The following is a 26,225-nucleotide window of genomic DNA, read 5'->3' as shown; positions in this document are numbered from 1 at the left end:
CCGTGATAGCGTTACGGATGATGATGATTATTAGTGTTTTAGGGCACACGACAGCGAGGTTATCAGCGCGGAGATGTTTAACAAACTCAAGTGGCAGACTCTGCAAGAGAGGCGCTCTGCATCACGGTGTAGTTTGCCCGCCAGGTTTCGAGAGGGTGCGTTTCTGGATGAGGTATCGAATATATTGCTTCCCCCTACTTATATCTCCCGAGGAGATCACGTATGTAAAATTAGAGAGATTAGAGCGTGCACGGAGGCTTTCAGACAGTCGTTCTTCCCGCGAACCATACGCGACTGGAACAGGAAAGGGAGGTAATGACAGTGGCACATAAAGTGCCCTCCGCCACACAGCGTTGGGTGGCTTGCGGAGTATAAATGTAGATGTAGATGTACCTGCCGCATACCAATGCTGCCAACTGTTGAAGAGTTACGAAGGTGGAGGCATTACTTTTCAGTCAATTCTCACAGCTGCTTGTGCGTATAGTTTTTTGGGAGCAACATACTCATGAAAAAGCATTTTCTTCATAATGAAACAGACAAAATCGAAGCTTAGGAGTAGTTTTACTGATGTTTATCTGACTGGTGCAGTGCATCTAATGACCAGTAATTTCACACCAAATATCGAGATGCTAGCTCAAAATCGTTGTAAAAACATCCAGGATGATGTAAATTAATGTCTATGTCCTATTCGTACGTAGTATCCCTCCTCTGAAGTACACACTTCTGTGCACATATAACTTAACATGTACATTCATTTCACAATCCTTTAGGTCTGTATACTATTTGTGGCCATGAAAGTAGAATGTGTTACAATGGTTCAAAACTGTGTTTTATCCTTACATGGCCAACCGTTGCACAGCACAGTTTTACACTTATATCCCACACACACATGTTGTACCACTTACGACTGGCCTCCCGATAACAGTGTACCACTGCTGTGTCACGAACGCCGCATAAGTGTGAAATAACTTTGGACATGTGTGTGTTCCACCTGCACTACATACATTAGCTTGTTCACACTCAGCTGTGCGCACAAAGTGCTCTCACAGTGGCACGGTTGCCCCCCCCGGTGCAGTGTGCATACTCAAATGGTCTGCCACATCACACAGCTCTGCTACCCACACTACGTGCCCTCACAGTTGCTCAGCGTTGCCCTTGTGGCTCACGGTGCCTGTAGGCAACCATGTGGTTGGTTAGTTGGTTTAAAGGATGGAGGGAAGGGACCAAACTGCGAGGTCATCGACCCCTTGTTCCTGGTAAAATAATTACACAAGGGAAAGAAGAAAAGAAAGGAGACATACAGTACAATAACAGGAGAATGGAAGAAGTAGAAGAACAACAGGAGGACAACCAACACTACTGTGGACAAAACAGGAAAAGAAAACCACAGATAGAAGCAAGAAGCAGGTAGAAGGGATAAAAACAAGAGAGCAGATGACTGTCGCTGGCTGACCACAAGAATAAAAAGGAAAAGCCAGCCACTCCGCGACACATTGAAACATCCAGCCTAAAAGCATTACAGTTCAGAGCAGAAAGGGACAAGGGAGATGCGCGAAAACTTATATAGAATGACAAAGTCCACCGTCACGTATAAAACATAAAACTAAATTAGCCAACGAGGCATTGTCAGCTAAAATTATTGGCAACAAGTCCAGTAACTGAAGAGTCCGTTACAGGGTAGCCAAAGAATGACAGCTCACCAAGATATGGGCCACTGTCAGCTCGGTGCCGCACGGACACTGAGGAGGGTCATCACGGCGCAGGAGGTAGCCGTGTGTCACCCAAGCATGGCCAATGCGCAGCTGACAGAGAACCAGAGTCCCTGCAAGACACTCATGTGGAGGTCTTCCACATATTCATAGTCTCCTTAATGGCACGCAGTTTGTTGTGCGTTCTGAGGTAATGCCATTCCGTCTCCCAAAGACGCAAAACCTTGTGGTGAAGTACTGAACGCAGGTCAGTTGCAGAGAAGCCGATCTCATAAGCAGTTTCCATGTGGCCTGTTTGGCAAGTTCGTTGTCTGGGATTCCGACGTGACATGGGGTCCAGACAAACACCACTGAACGACTGGACCGTTCCAGGGCATAGATGGACTCCTGGATGGTCGCTACCAAAGGATGACGAGGGTAGCACTGATTGATAGCTTGTAAGCTGCTCAAGGAGTCAGTACACAGAAGAAACGACTCCCCAGTGCATGAACTGATGTGCTCAAGAGCACGAGATATAACCACCATCTCGGCAGTGAAAACACTGCAGCTTCAGGCAAGGAATGCTGTTCAATATGTCCTCCACGGACCTACGCGAAGCCGACATAAGCAACAAATAACAATTGTAGCCAACCATGGTTATGACAGGTATCCTGACACTGGGTTGGAAGCCATGAAACATAACCTAACAACTACAGACCGAACTAACAACTGTTGAGCCTTGACTGGAGAAATTGCATCTTACAGTAGATGTTGACAAGTGGGTGGCTCTTCTGTTCGCAGATGGACTGAATCAACTGCATAAATAAGAATACTGAAGAAAAAACATGTTACATACACAACCAATACAATTCTCTGATAAAGTGAAGCTGCCACAGTGCCTGGCTGGACCACAAACCGACATAGGGGAACCACACATAACAGTAACCAAGCATACACAAGAATTAAGTAACTCTACCAGATTCTTAACACGTAAAGTGCACTAAATTGGAGGGTGTAAGTTGTTGTGGTCTTCAGTCCTGAGACTGGTTTGATGCAGCTCTCCATGCTACTCTATCCTGTGCAAGCTTCTTCATCTCCCAGTACCTACTGCAACCTACATCCTTCTGAATCTGCTTAGTGTATTCATCTCTTGGTCTCCCTCTATGATTTTTATCCTCCACGCTGCCCTCAATTGGTGATCCCTTGATGCCTCAGAACATGTCCTACCAACCGATCCCTTCTTCCAGTCAAGTTGTGCCACAAACTTCTCTTCTCCCCAAACCTATTCAATACCTCCTCATTAGTTATGTGATCTACCCATCTAATCTTTAGCATTCTTCTGTAGCACCACATTTCAAAAGCTTCTATTCTCTTCTTGTCTAAACTATTTATCATCCATGTTTCACTTCCATACATGGCCACACTCCATACAGATACTTTCAGAAATGACTTCCTGACACAAATCTATATTCGATGTTAACAAATTTCTCTTCTTCAGAAACGCTTTCCTTGCCATTGCCAGTCTACATTTGATATCCTCTCTACTTCAACCATCATCAGTTATTTTGCTCCCCAAATAGCAAAACTCCTTTACTACTTTAAGTGTCTCATTTCCTAATCTAATTCCCTCAGCATCACCCGACTTAATTCTACTACATTCCATTATCCTCGTCTTGCTTCTGTTGATGTTCATCTTATATCCTCCTTTCAAGACACTATCCATTCCGTTCAACTGCTCTTCCAAGTCCTTTGCTGTCTCTGACAGAATTACAATGTCATCAGCAAACCTCAAACTTTTTATTACTTCTTCATGGATTTTAATACCTACTCCGAATTTTTCTTTTGTTTCCTTTACTGCTTGCTCAATATAAAGATTGAATAACATCAGGGATAGGCTACAACCCTGTCTCACTCCCTTCCCAACCACTGCTTCCCTTTCATGCCCCTCGACTCTTATATCTGCAATCTGGTTTCTGTACAAATTGTAAATAGCCTTTCGCTCCCTGTATTTTACTCCTGCCACCTTCAGAATTTCAAAGAGAGTATTCCAGTCAACATTGTCAAATGCTTTCTCTTAGTCTACAAATGCTAGAAACTTAGGTTTGCCCTTCCTTGATCTATTTTCTCAGGGTCAGTATTGCCTCACGTGTTCCAATATTTCTACGGAATCCAAACTGATCTTCCCAGAGGTCAGCTTCTGCTAGTTTTTCCATTCGTCTGTAAAAAATTCACGTTAATATTTTGCAGCTGTGGCTTATTAAACTGATTGTTTGGTAATTTTCACATCTGTCAACACCTGCTTTCTTTGGGATCGGAATTATTTCATTCTTCTTGAAGTCTGAGGGTATTTCGCCTGTCTCTTACATCTTGCTCACCAGATGGTAGAGTTTTGTCAGGACTGGCTCTCCCAAGGCCGTCAGAAAGGGGGGGGGGGGTGGGGGGGGGGTGGCAGCTATGATCTTTTAATCATAGGTGGAAACATAACTGGCAAGCTTAAAACTAATTATGCATACACCACGATTTCAGCGAACCCCTGTACCCTGGCAAATCTGACTGGCTATGCCACCTATGCTTGTGCAGCCTAGCACTTGGCTGCAGCAGGAAAGTTGATAACACACAAATCACAGATAAAACCTACTCACCACTGACACTGAGGCACTGAATTGCTAATCAAATTGATCTCTCTGATGATGACTTTGTAATGTCACAGGACCAGAACCACTGGAATTGTCCAAGGAGACAATGGTTGTAGCAACACACTGGTAACTATGAAATTACTAAAATATCCTAGCACCCATACAAAAACTGTTGCTGTTCGCAAGCTCTAAAAACTGTTCAGACTGTTAAAGAGTTTTTCCCTTTACAGCACGCCATGACACTTTTCCCCTCTGCCTTAAAATGCTACTCTTCAATAGCAGTCCATCTCTCACTGCCTAGAGAGGCTCGTATTAATGAGTGTACACAACCAGACGTATGTATGAAATCACTGGCCCACATCCTATGAGTCCTTGACAGCAACTAATTGTTTTGCAGAAGTAAAATTTGAACTTTGGTCACAATAGCTAGCCACACACACAGCATTTAGTGAGAAAATCTAGAACCAGTATATGAAGATGTGCCATCAAATGACGTAAAAGTGGTCCTTGGTGATGCCACTACCACAATAGGAAGAGAGGTTATTCTGAGACCGTACACTGGCCCCCATAGTCTACATGATTCCTCAAACAACGACAGAGTGAGACTAGTCAGTTCCACAATTCCAAAAAATCTGAGGATTATGACTATCTACCTTTCTCAGAAAAACATGTTAAGATATCTGTAAATCACTTGGCCAAAACACCCAGAATCAAACAGACCATATACTAGTGGATTGTAGACACATAAGTATTATTGAGAATTTAAAATTTCAAAGAGGTGCAGTAATAGGATCAGACCACTGTCTCCTATTGACAACATTTCGTGAAAGGATAGGATGCAATAACTGCAGGAGAAGAGAAGCAGACTGAAAAATAAATACCGATCTACTGAAAGAGGACCACATAAATGGCAAATATGCAGTTAAAATTCGCAGCAGGTTTGTTGCCCTGGAAGGGGAGAGAAAAGATGTAGACAAGTTATGGTCCAAGCTCAAGATCAGAGTTAAACACACTGCAAATGTGCTGCTGAAACCTTTGGAGATAAGGGAGAAGAGCTGAGGATGATTTAATGATAGATGAAAAGATGCAATCAACAAGAGAAAAGTGGCTCGAGTATTGTGGTTGACAAGTGAACAAGATAAAAGAAAAACGTTGGGTTAGGTGGTAGCAACTGAAGAACCTAAAAATGTCTTCTGAACAGAAAAGTGAGAGTATATAAACAGCAAGGCAATACTGGCAGAAGACGGATGAACAGTAGACAATATAAGAGACCTCTACAGGACAGTCATGTTTTTCAAGAAAGCATATAACACATGGATTGACGTGATCAAATATGACATATGATAACTGATGAAACAAAACCTAAGGAGCAATGGAAAATTATTTAGAAAATCTCCTGAACGGTACAAAGAAAACAGTTTGAAATACCCAAAGAGGAGAATGAATTTCCAAGCATGGAAGAGGTAAAAATTCTCAAAGAACAGGCCCACGAAGTAGTTGCTATACCTGCAGAGATGCTGAAAAAGGGACGATATACCCTACAAGAGAGGATGTACCTCCTAATCTGTTTAATTTGGAGGAGAGAAAGGATACTGGCAAAATGGAAAAAGCCTGTCATCTGCCCAATACGTAAAGGAGATCTAATGAGATGCGACAACTAAAGAGGAATTAACTTACCATGCACAACTTGTAAGATCATGAGCATGTTGTTGCTGAAGTGGCTAACACCGTAAGCTGAGGAGACACTTGAATTTCAACAAGCAGAGTTCAGAAAGGGAAAATCAACCACAGATCACCTACATATAATAAGGCAAGTGTTATCGAAGACTTGTAAATTTCGCAGAGATGGTTACTGTCTTTCTCTGGACTTCCAAAAAGCACTTAGTGTGAACAGGCAAGCAATACGACAGAACTGCAATAAAACTTAAATAAACAAATAAAACACTAACGAGCATGTCTACAAGAGATAAGATGCATGGTGAAAAAGAATGGAAAGATGTCAGAGAAGTTCAAGGTGGGGAATGGAGTGCGACAGGGAGACTGCCTCTTCCTTCTTCTGATTAATCTGGTTCTAGATACAACTCTGATAAACAAAAAGCCTAGAGACAGGAATTCAGCTGTGTAGAAGGATCAACACCCTGGACTGCACAGATGAAGCAGTTTTAATAGCACAGCATCAGCAAGATGTAGTTCAGAGGACAAGAGTGTTACTGGAAAATGTGATGAAAGCAGGCTTGATGAAGAATATGGATACGACCGAATACCTCATAGTGAGCAGAGAGAATATTGACAAACCTTTTTAATCGGGGTGGTAAACTCCTTGACAGGGTAAAAGAATTCAAATATCTTGGGGCAGTACTCAGTGAAAGGAATGAGATTGACCAGCAAACAATGGCAAGAATTCCAGCAAGAAACAGGTCAAAGTTACCACTCCGATAGCTGCTCAAGTCATGGCTTCTACAAATTTCTTCAATCTAGAGGACCGTAATACAACCTGTGATTCTATACAGAGCAGTGACCTGGACTCTGGAGGAGGAGGAGGAGGAGGGGGAGAGAGAGAGTGGGGGAGAGAGAAAGAGAGGGGGGGGGGTAGAAAAATGCTGACATTTGAGAATGCTGTTCTGAAAGAGATTTTTGAACCAGTGCAGCATGAAGACAAGAGAAAAAGGTAAAACCACAGACTGCAGGAGCTGTACAAATCACTGGACATTGCAGCTGTGATTAAAGATAGGGGACTGAAGTGGTCACGTCATGTGTCAAGAATGCAATATCACCAGGTAAGTGGTGGAGGAAGACGTCAGATGCAACAGACCGTAGGGAAGAAAACCAGCTGAGATGGACTTCAAAGATCTAAGAGAGTATGAGTACACAGATACTAGCTGGAGAAGAAAAGATGGGTTGAAGAACTTGGTAGACCACTTGCCCGCAAAATGCAATGAGTCTCAGTGCGGTACACAGTTTTAGTCTGCCAGGAAGTTTCATATTGGCGCACACTCCGCTGCAGAGTGAAAATCTCATTCGGGAAAAACTAATTATGTTTACAATTCAATCTAAACTTAACCCTTAGAACCACAATAGTTTTGCAGTAAGAAGACAAGACAAATAAAACTATTTAACTGTTTGATGTTAAAATTCACTATATTTTGTGGTAAAATTTGCAAGAACTTAAATCCTACATTTTGAAAATGCAGGAACAAGGGGTTTTTAATACCCGAGTAAGATTTAACCAAAATCACTGTAGCTTATGTGCCTTTTGTGGGCCAATTTAAGGCTGTTTCATTGCTTGATAGACGACAAGTGATCTGTAAAAATTTGTTGGTGCTGACTTCACTTACCACATGAAGTCGTGTACTGGTTAGCACATTGGATTCACATTTGGGAGAACGACAGTTCAAGCATGCATCAGCTTGTCTTTATATAGGTTTTCCGTGAGTTCCCTACATCACTTCAGCCAAATGCCAGTGGTGTTTCCTTTGAAATGGCACAATCGATTTCCTTCCCCATCCTTCCCTAATCCAAGCTTCTGCTCCATCTCTAATGACCTCACTGTTGACGGTACGTTTAACACTAATCTCCTCCTCCTTGTCTTCAACTACATTCCTGTTATATGGCTGTTATATGTTGCCAACAGCTAAAGTTTACACTTTGTACATATCACTAGCTAACGAAACAGGGAATTTACAGAGAAACAAAAACATACTGAAAACAGAATACATCTGCAAAAACACTCAAAATAATTTTAAGGAATTACTCAAAGGGTAACCAACCTGTTCTTCCTTCAAACAGATCAACATACATGACCTGCTGACCAGCTCTATTCTTGGCCTTGCGCAAAGCAGCCCTTGGCTCCACAGCTTTAGCAAGAGCAAAACCCGCCAGTCCATTGCCGTTACCAGTCACAACCATCACACTCATTCTTCGATAACGTCCAAAATTGCCTTTCATGTTTATTACAGTTTTCATCTGAAATAAAAAGAGCTTATAGAGCATTTCCTTGATGATGGCGATTCAACATTTGCATTAGCTATTATTGAAACATGGTTCCGAATTGTCATTTCATAAAATGCAAAAAATTTCTAAGTTGCAAAAAAAAAAAAAAAAAAAAAAAAAAAAAAAAAAAAAAAAAAAAAAAAAGGCTCCTGATAAATGTAAGCTTACTATGAGGAGCCAATATGGAGGATTGCTCACCAACACACTCTTAGGCAGTATGGCGCGAGAGTGTCAGTAACCAGCAGATTAGATTTGAATTTGTTATAAATCATATAGAGACAGAGTGAATGCTGATGACTGGAGACTTAAAGGCTCTGCTGGTAGGTGGGAGCTCATGTAAACACATTGCCTTTCCAGAGGGAAGTTACGCTCCAGTCTGGCACTGTTCCCAGGTCTTGTCAAACTCTCTGTATCCTACAATGGGTAGGGGCAGCCTTACAGCCAAGTGCAAGTTCCTGAGACATCAGCATTCCAGCCCGAATGAAAAGTGTCAGCAGTAATGGACTGGGGGGACCGTGGCAATAGGTGCAGGCCATGGGTGATGCCCTGTTACTATTATGCCCGTAGCTTGTTACATCAAATTCCACTGAATCAAAACCATGCACCTTGGAAAGCCAACTACTACCACCATTTCTATTTGGGGACAATAAAGTGCAGAATATTATGATCTTAAGATTGTTAGAGGAGCTGGAGGACAAATTAAATAACCTCCAATGGAACATAAGGTTAACCAGAAATGCTGGAGTCTAAACAGAATTATAATCAGGTCATAGGCTTAAAGAGCAGGGAGGAAATTCAGTTGCAGTCTCTGTAGCAAACAAGAAAATTAAAAAAATTCTGCACATACTGAAGGAATCTCAAACAAAATAGTAAAACCTGTCTTTAAAAAAATAAAAAATACATTCCATGAGAAACGAGAAATAGTATTGCAGAAAAACTACGCGGCACTTAATGGGGATCCTACAATTGACATGTTTTGGTGTTCTGCCTTGTTAGCCCTGTCAGCAATGTTAGCCGCTCCAAGTGGAAGATGTGCTTTATTGTGTTCCACAGTTTTTGATGTTTTTAGTGGGATAAATTGATGCTACAGTGTTCATATTTGGCATGGACCCACAAACATTGTCACAAAGTCACACAATTTGTGCAACTGACGCATTTTATTACACAAGACAACCAATTTTTTACTCCCCTTTCTGTACAAGTAGAACCATTTCTGTCAGATAAATTCACTTTGATATTCTGATATTTTCTTATTGTTCTCCCACTGCCATTCATTGACTGTATCAAAATTGGTGTAACTCATGACAAAATGCGTGTTCCCAAATAATTTTGAGTGCCATGTAAAATTCACACTACATCAACACTTGTGGAATTCAATTGTCTTTTTCAGTAGAGTCCTCACTTAGACAATTGTTCTTAATTACACTGTGTACAAACATGATTACAGCTATACTTTTGTTCACAGTAAATTAACGGCTGATTAACGGCTGTACACTATAACTGTGTATGGTATTTTATTAACTTTGGCAACAATATCTTATTTGGAATATCATTTTTTTCCATAACTGCAGTAAGTACTTGAGTAGTTAGTGTAATACGTTCACCTCTTTCAACTCATTCGCTAGTTTGTTCATAGGAAGGATTCAAAATCTCACAATAGTGACGTAAGCATAAATCATAAGGAATTCTCTACTGTGGCATAATACTGAGATTGTTGTCTGTGTGTCATAAATTCTACTATTTTTATGTGTTTGTATATGAGTGTTATTGAATGTAACCTTTACAAAAGAAAAGTTTCAGACACAAACTTCAGATTAGCTTCAGGAAATCAGGAAATTTTATCCCATATTTCACTCTCTTGCAATCCTTATTGCATAACTGATTCTGAAACTTAAAAAAAAAAGATCAGCAAGGATGATTTCAAAAATGTTCTAGTTGTTTACTGTTCAAAAATACATTGCACCAGTCACAATGCAGCTCCATGCTGAATGCCGTAAATAGGAGTCAGGGACCAGGGACAATTGAAGGTACCACACTGACCCAGCTTACACACCAGTTTAGGTGGAGTATCCAACTGACATTGAAACTGAGGCAATGTGACACACTTAACTGTTAGGTAAATCTGTCGTGCCTAGTATCAGACGGCCACATGTGGAAAAGGGTCCGTTGATCATCATCATTTCGAACATATGTTGAGAAATGGTATCACTTAGGGGACAGGCAACCATAGATAAGAAGAATCACCATCTGCACTCTGCATGTACACTTGAGTGGCTCATTAAAATGTTGAAGAGACTGTTCTGGCAGCCACTGCCAGAACAGGAGACAGTCAGCTGCAGATTGTGACACACACTGGAACAAACATTGGCTGTTGTCTGGGCTTCAAGGTCATGGTTAGATCATTCAAGCATCTGGCAAAGAAAGTTGAGAAAACTTGCTTTCTCAAAGAATTTAAATGAAGCTCGCATCTGCAGCATTGTCTCCAGAACCAACTGAGGCCCACTCATCATCAGTTGAGTCAAATGCTTCAAACTAGAGAGTTCAAAGGTTCTGCAAGAGGCTAGGCTGTGACTTTCTTGTTTTGCATCACAGTATTGATAACCGTAAACTTTCCCCAAGTGTCACAAGTGCACATAAGAAGCTGTTATTCGGGCAGCTGACATTCGTATGGGCAGCACAAAAACAATTTTTGATTAAGCAACTCTCCATCCAATCAGATAATTTAAGCTGGGTGAGACACCAAAGTATTAATGTAAGATCCAAAAAAATGCACCTGACAGATGTTCAGCTTTGAACTATCTGGCAAAAGTAGTTTCCACAGAAAGCATTTAGTACTGTTTCACAGGATGCCTTGTGATGCCTACCAATTGCAAAAATGTAATTATTTGAACTGACTGTTTAATAATTAGCTTTCACTGGTGCTGACAGTATGAGTAGGGAACTTCCATACTATTAAACTGAGGTTTTCCAAACATTTTTGGTAGCATGTGGAGGCGAGTCCGAGTTCTCGACTGTCGATAGAAGGGTCCAAGTATAATCTTAATAATCAATCTTGCCCAAACAATATCATCACTGGCTACGAACTCCAAGCCATAATCCACATCCAACAATATGAAGATCCACTGCATATTGAGGGAACAGCTACAGAAAATGGATGTACTCAATTCATTACTGTGGACTAGAGTGTCATATCCACCAAGACAGAAATTAAATCAGTGTGCAAGATGGTTTGAATAAGACTTACCATCAATAGTGGGCATAAACTTATAGCTGGGTTCTTCTATCAATGACTGTTCTCCAGGTGTCACTGAATGAAAACCTTAGCTTGCAACTGCTAATATGTATAAATATCAATACATATAAAGGAATATGCTATACCCAAGAATGCTTCCTCTAAGATCAGTAGAAAATCTGGAAATTGCTGATTTCAACCCCATAAATGAGTAGGCGCAGATATGGACCCAAGAACCCCAACCAGAAGTTCACAGTACATTACAGCTACCTCAGCTGGCTCTGAACTACCATGCAAGATGTTTTCAACCCTAAATCTGATCAGGGCCAGCCACAAAAATTTCGTGATTCACATCACAACTAGAAAACAATATCTTCGCCACAGGATGACACAGCTGCTGAAAGACAAATAATGAAACACATCGCACAACACTAAAACCTGAGTGCATAAGGGGGACATCTACATGATTTTCTGATGATGACACCAGCTGCAGCTGATTATATAAAAAACTTACATGTCCATCAGTCAATTTTGTGATATTTTCACCACCACCAATTGTGACTTATTTTTTTGTGTTTCACATTGTGTTTTGATGTCCCTCTCCATTTTTTGGGTGTAGTATTATTAATTTACAAGACATTTTGTGGTGTATGCTATGCTGTAAATAAACATTAACATGTTGATATTTGCACCTCAACATATTCTTATTTAATAAGTAAAAGAATAGGTGCTTGAAGGTACTGCATTTTCCATAAAGAAAACTATGTTCTGAAAAGGGGTAATCTTACAGTCAAATTTACAAATCCATAGCAGAAGCACACAGAGTTACATCTTATGACACAACCCTAATACAACAAGTGATGTTTCAAATTTTTACAATTAAAAGATGAAGAGAACAAAACCAAAACTTACAAGTAGGAAATCCTACTAAAACTCACCTCTAAGACTCTTGTGTCAAAGCCCTCAAAAGTATCTGCAAAGAAACACAAACACAAATTAGACCCTAACAAATAAAACTATGAAAGAGTACTAGAAACTCAATACTGTGTTTGTTTATATATCTGTAAACGATTCATTTAGCATACTGCTCTATTTCTATCATTACGTGGCATGAGAAAGGGAAAAATGTGAAGTTCATTCTTTCTAAGCATTCCACAGCCTGTTTATCATGAATATGATCCATGGAGCATGTAACTAACTTTTTTAACAAATCACCATACACACAAATATTATAATGTTGAAGTATTTTCTGCTCTTATTCCTAATACAGAATCATAAAACAGAATAAAAAAAGAATATTACTCAAACCACATAGAAACAGATATCATTAATTTTCCAGTGTTCTGGATTTAAGAATGGAAGAAAGATGGAGGGCAACCTACAACTGTGTCAGTCAATCAGATGGATTGACACACACACACACACACACACACACACACACACACACACACACACACAGAGAGAGAGAGAGAGAGAGAGAGAGAGAGAGAGAGAGAGAGCGCACAATGAAGGTTTAATAAATTCATGTAATAACACAAATAAAAAGCATCGAACAAGTGTCTGTTCCTCAAGGCCCTCTGTAAAGAAAATGGATCTATTTGCTACGAGATTCTTAGCCCCTACTAGATATGTACTGCTACAAGTAACTTCTCAAAAGACATTTAAGTATAGTCGACATACTGGATCTAATCAACTGAGTTGAGTCTAGCAGACTTCAGGTGTATTTTAATGTTTTGAAAGTGAAAAAAGACCAGATGTGTGAAAAATTAGTAAATATTGTGGATATTCCTGCATTAAAATTTTCACTTCAGCCAGGAACAATTGGTGCACTGTTGTCAATTGTTGTTTCTCAACAGGAAAAAATCAAAAGTGGTGGAGAGGTCTGATCAAACTTGTTGGACTTGGACTAAAAAGCATTTTAAAATTTACCAGCAAATTGCCATATTTACTTCCAACCAAGAGGTGCAAATTCTTTGTGAAGAATGCCATGCTACTGGAAAAATGTGAGTTATTACTATTGCCATCATCTTCACATTTCATTTTTTCTGAGATCACAGTTTCATTTGGAATCTGACATTTTGTTTCATGATACAAGCAAAGCATCAACTCTCATCGTCAGTAACAGCTTTGCCTAAAATGATTGTATCATGGTCTGTCACGGACCAGTTAAAACTTTTCAGCACTTCTATTATACTCTCCTACCAGTCTGTGATGGATTGTGCCACCCACCTCTGTAGAAAACCAATGTCTCTTAAGCCTGAACTGGACTGGTATGACTACCAACCAGCTGTCCACAAGGATGAACAGCCATTGCCAAACTGTGGCCAAGAACAAAGTATACCACCTGGTGGCAAGGCATACAGCTGAACACAACATACTGTCCCTACACCCTCCCCACCCAACAGTTCCCCCCCCCCCCCCGACCTATGACCTCCTACCCATTCTTATCTCCCACCCTCTGTTTGCTGCCCTCTGCCAATGTATCTGCCCATCTTTCCCCATTTATCTCCTTTTTCATTCTGTTTTGCCTACCTCCCTGCTTTACAACCTCCTGCCTCCTGACACTGTACCTGTTGGCATTCCAATCCTTCCCCACCTTGCCAGACAGTCTCCTCCCCCAGACAAACACCCCCCCCCCTGCCATATACTGCTATCCCTTTCCTGATGATGATGATGATGATGATGATGATGAGTTGAGTTGAGGGGGTGCTCGACACCATGCTCATCAGCGCCCTGACGTAAAGTCAACATGAAATCTCATGGGTGTGGACGAAGACTGTCCCCATATGCAGAGCAGTTTATAACGTGCTAAAGTCTGCCGCCCTTCTCCACCAGTTTAAGGACAAGGCCTGATAGTTCACAAAATTTCAACACTCTGTTAACACCGGTATCGGTATCTACGAGGACGGTGGGCAGATCTCCAGCAAGACAAAGGGCTGCCCTATTATCAGTATACAGGACACACGTAGCCACAATATGCTGAACTGAGAGCAGCATGCCACAAACTTCACAGAAAGGTGGATCCTCCCCACAGAGGAGGAAGCCATGAGTGGAAGGGATATTCCTGATGCGCAGTTGGCTAAGCAAAACCTCCTTCCAGCGGTAAGGCTGACACGAAGTCTGTGAAGCTTTTGTGGTTGGTTTGAGCAACCAGAGTTTGTTGTCCGACACCTGCAACCATTCAGTCTCCCACTGACATATGATGCATCTGTCAGAAAATGATATAATGACATGCAATGGGATGGGACATTGATGGACGGCACCATTCCAATATGCTTCCTTGGCAGCTTTATCAGCCATGTTGTTACCCTGTATCCCAATGTGGCCAGTTACGCAGCAAAAGATCACATCCTTGCCACTGTGTTGGAGCCGCTGTAAGCAGTCATGGATGAGCTGAATCAGCGGGTCTACGGGATACATTTGGTGAAGCACTTGCAGTGCACTAAGGGAGTCGGAACAGACAAGAAAACTCGCACGGTGATGTCTGTAAACCCTCTCCAGTGCCATTAAAATGCCATATAACTCCGCATTATAATTTGTAAATTGTTCTGGAAGACGCACTTTAAAAACCCTATCAGAGAAAACCACAGAACTACCAAGAGCATTCCCCTGCTGGGAATAAATAACGATAAAACTATGGTATATACTTAAAATAGACTAAAACAAAGCTGTAAAAACCATATCTGGAGTACTTCGAGTGCTGCGTCAAGCTTAAAATCACTTTGGGTCTCCGAAGACACCAAGACGGCAGTGCGTTCCATCCCTGGGTGTGTATTTTCATGCCCGAGAGATCCAGATCCTTGAGGCAGGCCGTAGCACACATACCAAATGACTGGGTCGCTCGGTGGCGATTCCTGAACAGTCGTTCAAAGGCGGGTTGAATCACTGAACTAAATGCCAACAACTGGCGTGACGCTGAGATTTTCAGTGCCTGTTGAGCCAAAAGGATACGTCGCTGAATCCAGAGTGGTGGTTCACCAGCCTCTGCACACAGACACTGAACTGGGCTGGTCTGAAAGGCTTCAGTCGATATCCGAATGCCCGCATGGTGGACAGCATCTAACATCCGGAAGTAGGAAGGACGAGCATGATCGAACAAATGCCCTATAAAACTGTAGGAGGCAGGACCTGTCAGCTCCCCAAGTTTTTCCGCCAAGGCATTTCAAATGTTCAACAACCAGAAGCCCTTTGTTCATAGATCTTTCAGGTGTGAGAGCCATGTTAATTTTGAGGCAAATAATAAACCCAAAAAGTGCACTGTGTCTTGAAAAAGTAAAATATGGTCCCCCATTGTAAGCTCCGGTTGCATGATTAAAATTGTGCACACAGTCTTCTCAGATGAGAACCGAAAACCAGTTGTCTGGGCCCAGGTTTCCAGCCTCCTAATGGTCAGTTGAAGCTGCCTCGTCATCTTAAGATCAGAGGAAGAATAGAAGATTGCAAAGTCATCCACACACAAAGAGCATTAAACAGGGCTCCTGACTGCAGAGGAAATGCCATTGATAGCGATGGCAAACAATGTGACACTGAGGACACTGCCCTGGGGCACACCATTTTCCTGAACATAGCAATCAGACATGGCATCGCCAATGCGATCATGAAAATGCCTCTGCTCGAGAAAGGATTGGATCGAAAAGGGCAGGCGTCCACGTAGTTCCCATTCATGAAGTTGGCGAAGGATGTTGTACCTCCAAGTAGTGTCGTATGCTTTTTCAAGGTCAAAAAACACACAAACTAAATGGTTTTGGTGTAAGAAGGACTCCTGTATCGCCATCTCCAGTAGAATTAAGTTGTCAAGAATGGAACAGTAGCGCCTGAAACCACACTGGGAGCGGCTCAGGTAACCTCGGGATTCGAGCAGCCAGACAAAGCAGCAGTTGACCATGTGTTCAAGAGACTTACCCATACAACTAGTAAGGGTGACACTCCAATAACTGTTAGGGGCGCTACAGTCCTTACCTGGTTTCCAGAATGGAATTAAGATTGCCACTTTCCAAGTCATGGGGTACTGTCCATCAAACCAAATCTGATCGAAACAAGAGAGGAGCTGACCTTTCACTTCAGGGCACAGATGACGAAGCATGGTGTAATGGATCTCATCAGGTTCTGGAGCAGTGTGTTTGGCTGCAGATAAAGCTGATTCCAGTTCCCACAATATCCCTTCCCTGTCCCCTCCAGATTACAGCTTCCATCTCATTTGATAGTTGTATTCTGGCCTGAGCTGTGGGAGGTGGCGGTCATATGTGCATGAGGTGTGCTTGATTGTGTGAATGAACGGTGTGTGTTTCTCTTTTACTGATGAAGGCCGTGGCTGAAAACTTTACGAGTATTTTAATTGTGCCTGTCTGCAATTTAACATTAATCTTTACAGGAAGTAGCAATCTATCTTTTCTTACATTGTTGTTATTTCAAAGGAAATAACAGAAATAGCTGAAGCAGAAAAAAAAAGAGAGAGAATTTAAACTTAACATCTAGGAATATAAAATTTTCATCATTTACTCACACTAGCAATGAAAATAATTGAATAAAGAAAAAGATGCAATAATATGAGTCAGCTACTTCCAAATGCAATTATGCAAACTTATGCCTTTTCATTGCTACAACATTTCTGTTGCAGCCTTACAAAAACTGTGTTGCCTATGATACACGGAACAAAACAGCATATGAAATATCTTACACAGTACACATTGTGAAACATTCAGATGCAGTCTGATTGTATATATATATTTTTTTTTTTGTTTGTTTGGTTGCACGAACAAAATGCAGAAATATTTTTCATCATAAAAGGTGTCAAATTGTATCTAAAAACCAAAATTTGCAGCTTTACTGTTACAAACTCATCTACAACACTCATTTCCATAGCAGACAACCAGGGTATATACTACGCGTTTATTATCCAGAATGAGATTTTCACTCAGCAGTGAAGTGAACGCTGATATGAAACTCCCTGGCAGATTAAAACTGTGTGCCGAACCGAGACTCGAACTCAAGACCTTTGCCTTTCACGGGCAAGTGCTCTACCATCTGAGCTCCCAAGCACGACTCACGACCCGCCCTCACAGCTTCAATTCTGCCAGTACCTCATCTCCTACCTTCCAAATTTCACAGAAACTCCTCTGTGAACCTTGCAGAATTAGCACCCCCTGGAAGAAAGGATATTGCGAAGACATGGCTTCGCCACAGCCTTGGGGATGTTTCCAGAGTGAGATTTACACTCTGCAGCAGAGTGTGCACCGATATGAAACTTCCTGGCAGATTAAAACTGTGAAAGGCAAAGGTCCCGAGTTTGAGTCTCGGTCTGGCACACAGTTTTAATATGCCAGGAAGTTTCAAGATTTATTATGTTTTAAAGTATACATATGTTTCTTTTGTAGCTACAAGAAATATGATCTGTTTGTTTTTCATGTAATAAACTGGTAAGATATGATGTCTGTGAGGACTGAGCTGTGCCATGTGCCTTGTCACCACCTGCAAATGTACCGAATACCATTGCTCCCCAGGGAAACAGACTTATATTGTCCACAGACATTGCAATCATTATTAAAATTTGAACTACTATTTTCTAATGATGGTGTAGAAGGGTGATTACTGTGCTCTTGTTGAGTGTTGATCAGATTTACGATGATGTGAAAAAAATATGTATGTTCATTGCAAATTGGAGTCGGGAGGTTAGACAGATGGAAGGGAGAAGGGGGGAGGAGGGGGGACAGGGTAGCGTTAAAGGAGATAAGTAAAAAGACTGGGTATGTTGGTGGAATAGAGGGCTGTGTAGTGTTGGAATGGGAACAGGAAAGGGGCTAGATGGCTAAGGACAATGACAAACAAAGGTTGATGCCACGAGGGTTACAGGAATGTAGGATATTCTGAAGGGAGACTTCCCAGCTTCGCAATTCAGAAAGCTGGTGTTGGTGGTAAGGACCCAGATGGCACAGGCTGTGAAGCAATCATTGAAATGAAGAATGTCATGTTCAGCAGCGTGCTCAGCAACAGAGTCGTCCTGTTGTTTCTTGGTCACAGTTTGTCAGTGGTCCTTCATGCAGACAGACAGCTTGTTAGTTGTCATGCCCATGTAGAATGAAGCACAGTGGTTGCAGCTTAGCTTGTAGATCACATGACCGGTTTCACAGGTAGCCCTACCTTTGATGCAATAGATGATGTTTGTGATCGGACTGTAGTAGGTGGTGATGGGAGGATGCATGGGACAGGTCTTGCATCTAGGTCTATTACAGGGATATGAGCTATGAGGCAAGGGGTTGGGAGCAGGGATTGTGTAGGGACAGAAAGGGATATTGTGTAGGTTCGGTAGAAAGCGGAATACCACTGTGGGATGAAATGAAATGTCGTGTGACAAGGGCCTCCCGTCGGGTAGACTGTTCGCCTGGTGCAAGTCTTTCGATTTGACGCCACTTCGGCGACTTGCGTGTCGATGGGGATGAATGATGATGATTAGGACAACACAACACCCAGTCCCTGAGCGGAGAAAATCTCCGACCCAGCCGGGAATCGAACCCGGGCCCTTTGGATTGACAGTCTGTCGTGCTGACCGCTCAGCTACCGGCAGCGGACCAAATGTGTGACTAGAGCCTGCCATCGGGTAGACCGTTCGTCGGGTGCAAGTCTTTCGAGTTGACGCCACTTCGGCGACTTGCGCGTCGATGGGGATGAAATGATGATGATTAGGACATCACAACACCCAGTCCCTGAGCGGAAAAAATCTCCGACACAGCCGGGAATCAAACCCGGGCCCTTAGGATTGACAGTATGTCGCGCTGACCACTCAGCTATCGGGGGCGGACCACTGTGGGATGGGTGGGGAGGATAGTGAGTAGGACATTTCCCATTTCAGGGCATGATAAGAGGTAGTCGAAACCCTGACCGAGAATGTAATTCAGCTGTTCAAGTCCTGGATGATACAGAGTCATGAGGGGAATGCTCCTCTGTGGACAGACAGTGGGACTTTGGGAGGTGATGGGTGACTGGAAAGATAAGACACGGGAGATCTGTTTCTGTACAAGATTGGGAGGGTAATTACGGTCTGTAAAGACCTCAGTGAGACACTCAGTATATTTTGAGAGGCACCACTTGTCACTACAGAAGTGACGCACACCAGGTCAAGCTAATGAGGCGAAGGTGTTGACATTCTGGAGGAATGTGGATAGGATGTCCTCACCCTCAATCTAGATCACAAAGATATCACCAACGGATCTGAACCGGGAAAGGGGTTTGGGATTATGTTTAGGTAGGATTCCTCGAGATGGACCATGAACAGGTTGGCATAGGATAGTGCCATGCAAGTGCCCATAGCCATACTCCAGATTTTTTTGTAGGTAATGCCTTTAAAGGAAAAGTAACTCTGGGCGAGTTGGTGACTATGTAGGCAGTTGTTGGTTGGGAAACAGTGTTCAATAGTAGTAAGACAATGGGCATCAGCGTTGTTAGTGTAAAAGGAGGTGGCATCAACAGAGATGAGCAGGGCACTGTGTGGTAAAGAAAAAGGAACTGTGGAGAGTCTGTGGAGGAAATAGTTGGTATCTTTTATGTACGAAGATAGGTTATGGCTAACAGTGGGGCAAAAGGTAAGGCCTTTGGAAAGGACTGATTTCTGTGGGGCTATGGCTTTCGGAGGGAGGGTTCCTGACTGTGTTTCAGGTATAAGGGAGCAGAGATTTTCTCAGTGAAACCACAATGGGGCATCCTGGGTGGCTGGGTTTATGGACTTTAGGAAGCATGTAGAAGGTAGGAGTGGTGGGGGTGAGGAGAGAGATGGACTCTGGGGAGAGGTTCTATGATGGGCCTAAGGATTTGAGGAGAGACTGGGGATCCTGCTAGATTTCTGGAACGGGTTCACTGTGGTAAGGTTTGTAGGTGGATGAATCTAACAGCTGGTGGAGTCCTTCTCCCATGTAATCCTTGCGGTTCAAAACAACAGTGGTGGAGCCTTTATCTGCAGGTAGGGTTATAAGGTCGGGATCAGTTTTTAGGTGGTGGACTGCGGTTCTTTCTGCGGGTGTAATGTGAGGTTGCATGTTGAGGTACTTGGGGAATGATGGTGAGACAAGGTTCGAGGTTAAGAAATTCTGATGGGGTGATTTGGGGGCAGTGGGGGTGGATCAGAGTTGGATAGAGGAGCGAAATGAGTCAGACAGGGTTCGACATTGGTCTCTGGTTGAATCTGATTGGTACGGTTGGTGGCGAAAAAGTGTTTCCACTGTAGGGACCTGGAGCAGGAGAGAAGGTCTTTAACATTCCTGCATGACATAATTTGGGAGTGGGGCAAAAGGTAAGGCCTTTGGAAAGGACTGATATTTCTGTGGGGCTATGGCTTTTGGAGGGTAGGTTCATGACTGGTTTCAGGTCTGTTTGGTTTCTGCATTCTGCGTAATGGTGGGAGTGAGTTTAGGAGGGTGGGGTAAATGTACTAGGTGTGCAAGACAGAGTTTGTCAGCTATGAGGGCATGTGGGGGATGTTAGGAGGTTGTCGTGGAAGTGGTGGACAGTGGTAGCCCAAGGTGGGAGTATGAAGTGAGCAGGTTGGAGAGTTTTTTGAGGTGGCATTATGCATGTTCCTCTAGTTCCTGAAGGGCAAGAGTTTCAAAGGGTATTATGGAATCCAGGAATTTGGAATTGCGTAGCAGGAGGATTTTACGGATATAGAGAAGGTATTGGAAGGAGGTTTTGGCGAAATTGATATGGTTTTGAAGGACAATGTTGGTAAGGGCTACGGACTGGCAGCATCTGAACAAATGGAGGTCATTGTGGAAGGAAGGGTGGCAGCCAGAGAAAGTTAATTTTATGGTATGGCCATTTGAGGGAGGGGGGGGGGGATGATGATGTCATGAGCAAAGCAACAACGTAGATACAGTATGTGGGACTGGGTTCTGGCTAGAGATAAGGAAACTTTTCTGTATTGATGCAGATGGAAGTAGCAAGACACCATGGTGGTGGAAAAAATGTAAATAACTTACAATTACAACCAAAAAATTTGCAAAAATACACCCAAAAATAAGGGGGGAAAGCCGTGAAAAGGATGAAATAAGGCGAAAAAGATTAAATTTCAGGCAGTACATCAAAAACGAAAGACAGAAACTAACTGAGATTGTCATGAAGGCACGATGAGATCAAAGAAAAAATATAGATAAAAACATTTTTAATGTGTGTTTCAGGTCTGTGGGTGGAGAATTGTGAAGAAGGGGAACGGCAGATGTGAACAGATCAGGTGAAATTAGTAGGTGCAAACTGGAATAGAGAGAAGGAGTGGGGGGTGGGACGGGTTGGTAGGTTGAGATACAAGATTGTGTGACACAGGAAAGGTGTGGAAAATGACACGTAAAAATATGGGAGAGTGACGCAGGGAGAGTGACCAATTTGAAAGTAAAGTATTAATGTGTATAGGAGTAATGTGGGACATAAGATGCTGGTGTTGTAGCAGTGTGTTGTGAGCAGTCAAGACAGTTGACACAGTGTAGCTTGTAAGTAGAGTGTGCAGTACTGTTTGTAAGGTAGCATGAGAAACACAAGAAAGAAGAGGAAAAAAGACGGACACCGAGTATAGTAATCCTTAGAAAATAGTAACAAACGAAAACAGCACTGGGTTAACTATGGAAGAAAAGCCATCAGACAAAATCAAACAATGGAAAATCCAGGATGGAATGTAACAATATTATGAAAAAGGATAGTTGCTACTCAACATATAGCGGAGATGATGAGTCGCAGATAGGCACAACTAAAACACTGTCACAAAATAAGCTCTCGGTCAACACGGCCTTTGTTGAAAAAAGACAAAAAACGCGCGCGTGCACGCGCCACACACACACACACACACACACACACACAGAGTCTCTGGCGTCTAAAGCCAGACTATCAGCAGCAAGGCATGAAGGGAGAGGCAACATGGTGATGGTAAGGGGAAGGCTGGGGGTGGGGAGGGGGACGGATGGTAGGGTAGAGGTGAAGAACAGTACAGTGCTGCTACTCGGAGCGTGCTGGGACAAACTGGAGAGAGGTTGAGGCAGCTCTAGGTGCAGTCATGAGGTTAGACAGAGTGTGGGGAGCAGAAAATGAGAGAAGTAAAAAGACTGGGTGTGTCGGTGGAATAGAGGGCTGTGAAGTGATGGAAAGAGAACAGGGAAGGGGCTAGATGGTTATGGACAATGACTAATGAAGGCTGAGGACAGGAGGGTTATGGTAATGTAGGATGTATTTAGCAGGGAGAGTTCAGTTCAGAAAAGCTTGTGTTGGTGGGAAGAATAGACATGGCACAGGCTGTGAAGCAGTCACTGAAATGATGAACATCGTGTTGGGCGGTGTGCTCCGCAACAGGGTTGTCCGGCTGTTTCTTGGCCACACCTTGCTGGCAGCCATTCATGCAGATGAACAGCTTGTTGGTTGTCAAGCCCATGTACAATGCAGCACAGGGTTGCAGCTTAGCTTGTAGATTACTGTTCTACTAGGAACAATTACCCAAGGGAAAGTAGAAAACGAAGACACATGGCACAATAACAGGAGAAGGAAGAACCAGAAGGGCCACAAACACTACAATGGACAAAACAGGACAAGAAAACCTCACAGAAACACGAGAAACAGGGAAAGATATTAAAAACAATAAAGCAAGATTACCATGGCTGGCTGACCATGAGAATAAAAAAGGAGAAGCCAGCCACTCGGCAACACATTGTCACAGAGGGACAAAGGACATGCGCTAAAACTCAGATCAAATGATAAAACCCACCCTCACAAATAAAACATAAAACTAAAGCTGCTGTTGAGGCATTGTCACCCAACACCGAAAGTAGGATGGTGGTAAAGTTAAAAGCGGGCAGTCCAGCAAGAGGTGGAAGACTTATTTGGGAGCCACGGTGACACTGAAGCGAGTCCTCGCAACAGAGAAGGTAACCTTGTGTGAGCCATGTATGGCCAATGCAGAGCCGGCAAAGGACAACTGATTCCCTGCGAGCTTATCACAGGGAAGACTTCCACACATTCACAGTCCACATGCAGTTTATTGTGCATACTGTTATGCCATCTTCGTCTCCCAAAGCCAAAAAACCTTGTGGCATAAGACAGAACGCAGGTCAGTTTCCGAGATGCCTATCTCCAGGAGCAGTTTCCAGATAGCCTGTTTGGCCAGCCTGTCAGCAAGTTCGTTGTCTGGGATTCCGATGTGTCCTGGGGGTCCACACAAACACCATTGAATGATTGGACCATTCCAGAGCAGAGATGGCCTCCTGGATGTTCGCTACCAAAGGATGGCAAGGGTAGCACTTGTCGATAGCCTGTAAGCTGCTCAAGGAGCCAGAACACAGAAAAAACGACTCACGTACAACAGGAATGGATGTACTGAAGTGCAAGAGATATGCCCACAAGCTCTGCAGTGAATACACTGCAGCCAGTAGGCAAGGAATGCTGTTCAATATGGCCTCTGTGGACATAGGCAAAGCCAACATTATTACCATCAGCCATCGAGCCGTCGGTGTAAACAACTTCAGAGCTCAGGAACCCGTCAAGAATCGAGAGGAAGTCACAGCGGAGAGCTTCGGGGTTAACAAAGTCCTTAGGGCCGTTCAAAAGGTCCAGACAAAGCTTTGGCCAAGGTGTACACCATGGAGGTGTGTACGTGAATGCACCTCAAGTACAGGTGGTAAAGACAAGGACTCCAGTTCGGAGAGAAGAGATCACACGCGAACCGCAATCATGAGCCCTGACCTGGGCCACTGATGCAAGGAGACAGTAATTTGGATGCTCATGAGAACTACGAATGTGTGCAACATAACTGGCGAGCAGTTGTGCGTGTTGGATCCGCAATGGAGGGAGTCCTGCCTCCACCAGGACACTGGTCACCAGACTCGTTCTAAAAGCTCCCGTCGCTAGGCGAAAGCCACAGTGGTGCAATGGGTCGAGTAAACACAACGCTAAGGGCGCCACCGAACTGTAAACCAGACTCCCATAGTCAAGATGGGATAGAACAAGGGCTTTGTAGAGCTGAAGCAATGTAAAGTGATTTGCACCCCAGTTGATTTTGCTCAGGCAGCGGAGAATATTGAAGTGCTGCCAGCACTCCTGCTTAAGATGAGAAAGGTGTGGTAGCCAAGTTAATCGGGCGTCAAAAACCAGTCCTAAGAATAGACACGTCTCCACTACAGTGAGTGGATCGTCATTAAGATAAAGTTCAGGTTCTGAATGCACAGTATGATGCTGACAAAAGTGCATGACACACGACTCCACAGCTGAAAACTGGAAGCCGTGGGCTAGAGCCTGACTGCACCTTGTGAATGGCTCCCTGTAGGTGCCACTCAGCAACTCCAGTACTTGAAGAGCAATACAAAAGGCATAAGTCATCCACATACAGGGATGGGGAGATGATGGCCCTACAGTTGCTGCTAGGCCATTAATGGCCACTAAAAATAGACACACATTCAATACAGAACCCTGCGGAACGCCATTCTCCTGAATACGGGAAAGTACGGGGCGACAGGATGTTTTGGATAAAAATCGGGAGTGGGCCCCGGAGACCCCACTCTTACAATGAGGCAAGGATATGATGTTGCCAGGTCATGTTGTATGTTTTGCGCAAGTCGAAAGAGATGGCAACCAGGTGTTGGCGTCTGGAAAAGGCTGTTCGGATGGCAGACCCGATGGACACAAGATTATCAGTAGTAGAGCGATCCTGGCGGAAGCCGCCCTGACATGGACCCAGTAAGCCATGTGACTCCAGGACCCAACCCCACTGCTGACACACCATATGTTCCAGCAGCTTACAGAGAACATTGGTGAAGCTGATGAGCCGATAGCTATCGATATCAAGTGGATTTTTACAGGGTTTTAGTACCTTAACGATAGTGCTCTCCTGCCATTGCGATGGAAAGATGCCATCAAGCCCTATCCAGTTAAAGATGACGAGAAGATATCGCTTGTAGTCAGACGAGAGATGTTTAATCATCTGACTGTGGATCCGATCCGGCCCAAGAGCTGTGTCAGGGCAATGTGTAAAGGCGCTGAGGATCTCCCACTCTGTAAATGGGGCATTACAGGGTTCACTGTGGCGTGTAGTGAACGAGAGGACTTTCCTTTCCATCCACCGTTTGAGGGTGCCAAAGGCTGGGGAGTAGATCTCCAACCCAGAGGCTTGAGAATAGTGCTCAGTAATCGCGTTTGCATTGGTTGAGAGCACTCTATTGATGTTAGCGCCAGGGACACCTGTTGGGGTCCGGTACCCAAAAAGATGTCTGATCATCCAGACTTGGGAAGGTGACGCACGGCACCCAATGGTCAACACGTACCTCTCCCAACACTCATGTTTCCATCATTTTATAAGCAGGCGAACACGGGCACGGAGCCACTTATATGCTATTAGGTACTATAGGGAAGGGTGCCGCTTATGTCACTGTTAGATCTCGCCGACACTCTTTAATTGCCTCAGCGACTTCCAGCAACCACCAAGGGACTCTCTTTCACAGGGGGCACCCTAGAGAATCAGGGATCGCAATTTCTGATGCAGCAATTATCGTTGTAGTGATCTGCTCAATCACAACATCGATGGCATTATGTGGGGGAGATTCAACGGTGACAACAGAGGTGAAAGCTACCCAACCTGCATTGTTTAAAGCCTATCTGGGTAGGCATCCATGGGCATGCGCCAGGGTAGTGACAGGAAGATGGGGAAGTGGTCACTATCACATAGGT

General features: G+C 43.4%; 1 protein-coding gene across 1 annotated transcript in view; it reads right to left on the bottom strand.

Moving 5' to 3' along the window:
• Positions 1 to 26,225, bottom strand: part of LOC126184164 (28S ribosomal protein S5, mitochondrial) — a 104,122-nt gene that overhangs the window by 64,180 nt on the left and 13,717 nt on the right. The window contains exons 5-6 of the mRNA XM_049926536.1: positions 12,485 to 12,519; positions 8,092 to 8,287 (exon numbers count right to left, since the gene is read on the bottom strand). Of these exons, the coding sequence (XP_049782493.1) occupies positions 8,092 to 8,287; positions 12,485 to 12,519 (231 nt within the window). The remainder of the gene's footprint in view (positions 1 to 8,091; positions 8,288 to 12,484; positions 12,520 to 26,225) is intronic.

This window comes from Schistocerca cancellata, chromosome 1 (genome assembly GCF_023864275.1).
Source record: "Schistocerca cancellata isolate TAMUIC-IGC-003103 chromosome 1, iqSchCanc2.1, whole genome shotgun sequence".
NCBI lineage: Eukaryota > Metazoa > Arthropoda > Insecta > Orthoptera > Acrididae > Schistocerca > Schistocerca cancellata.
This window is presented reverse-complemented; position numbering and strand designations above follow the sequence as displayed.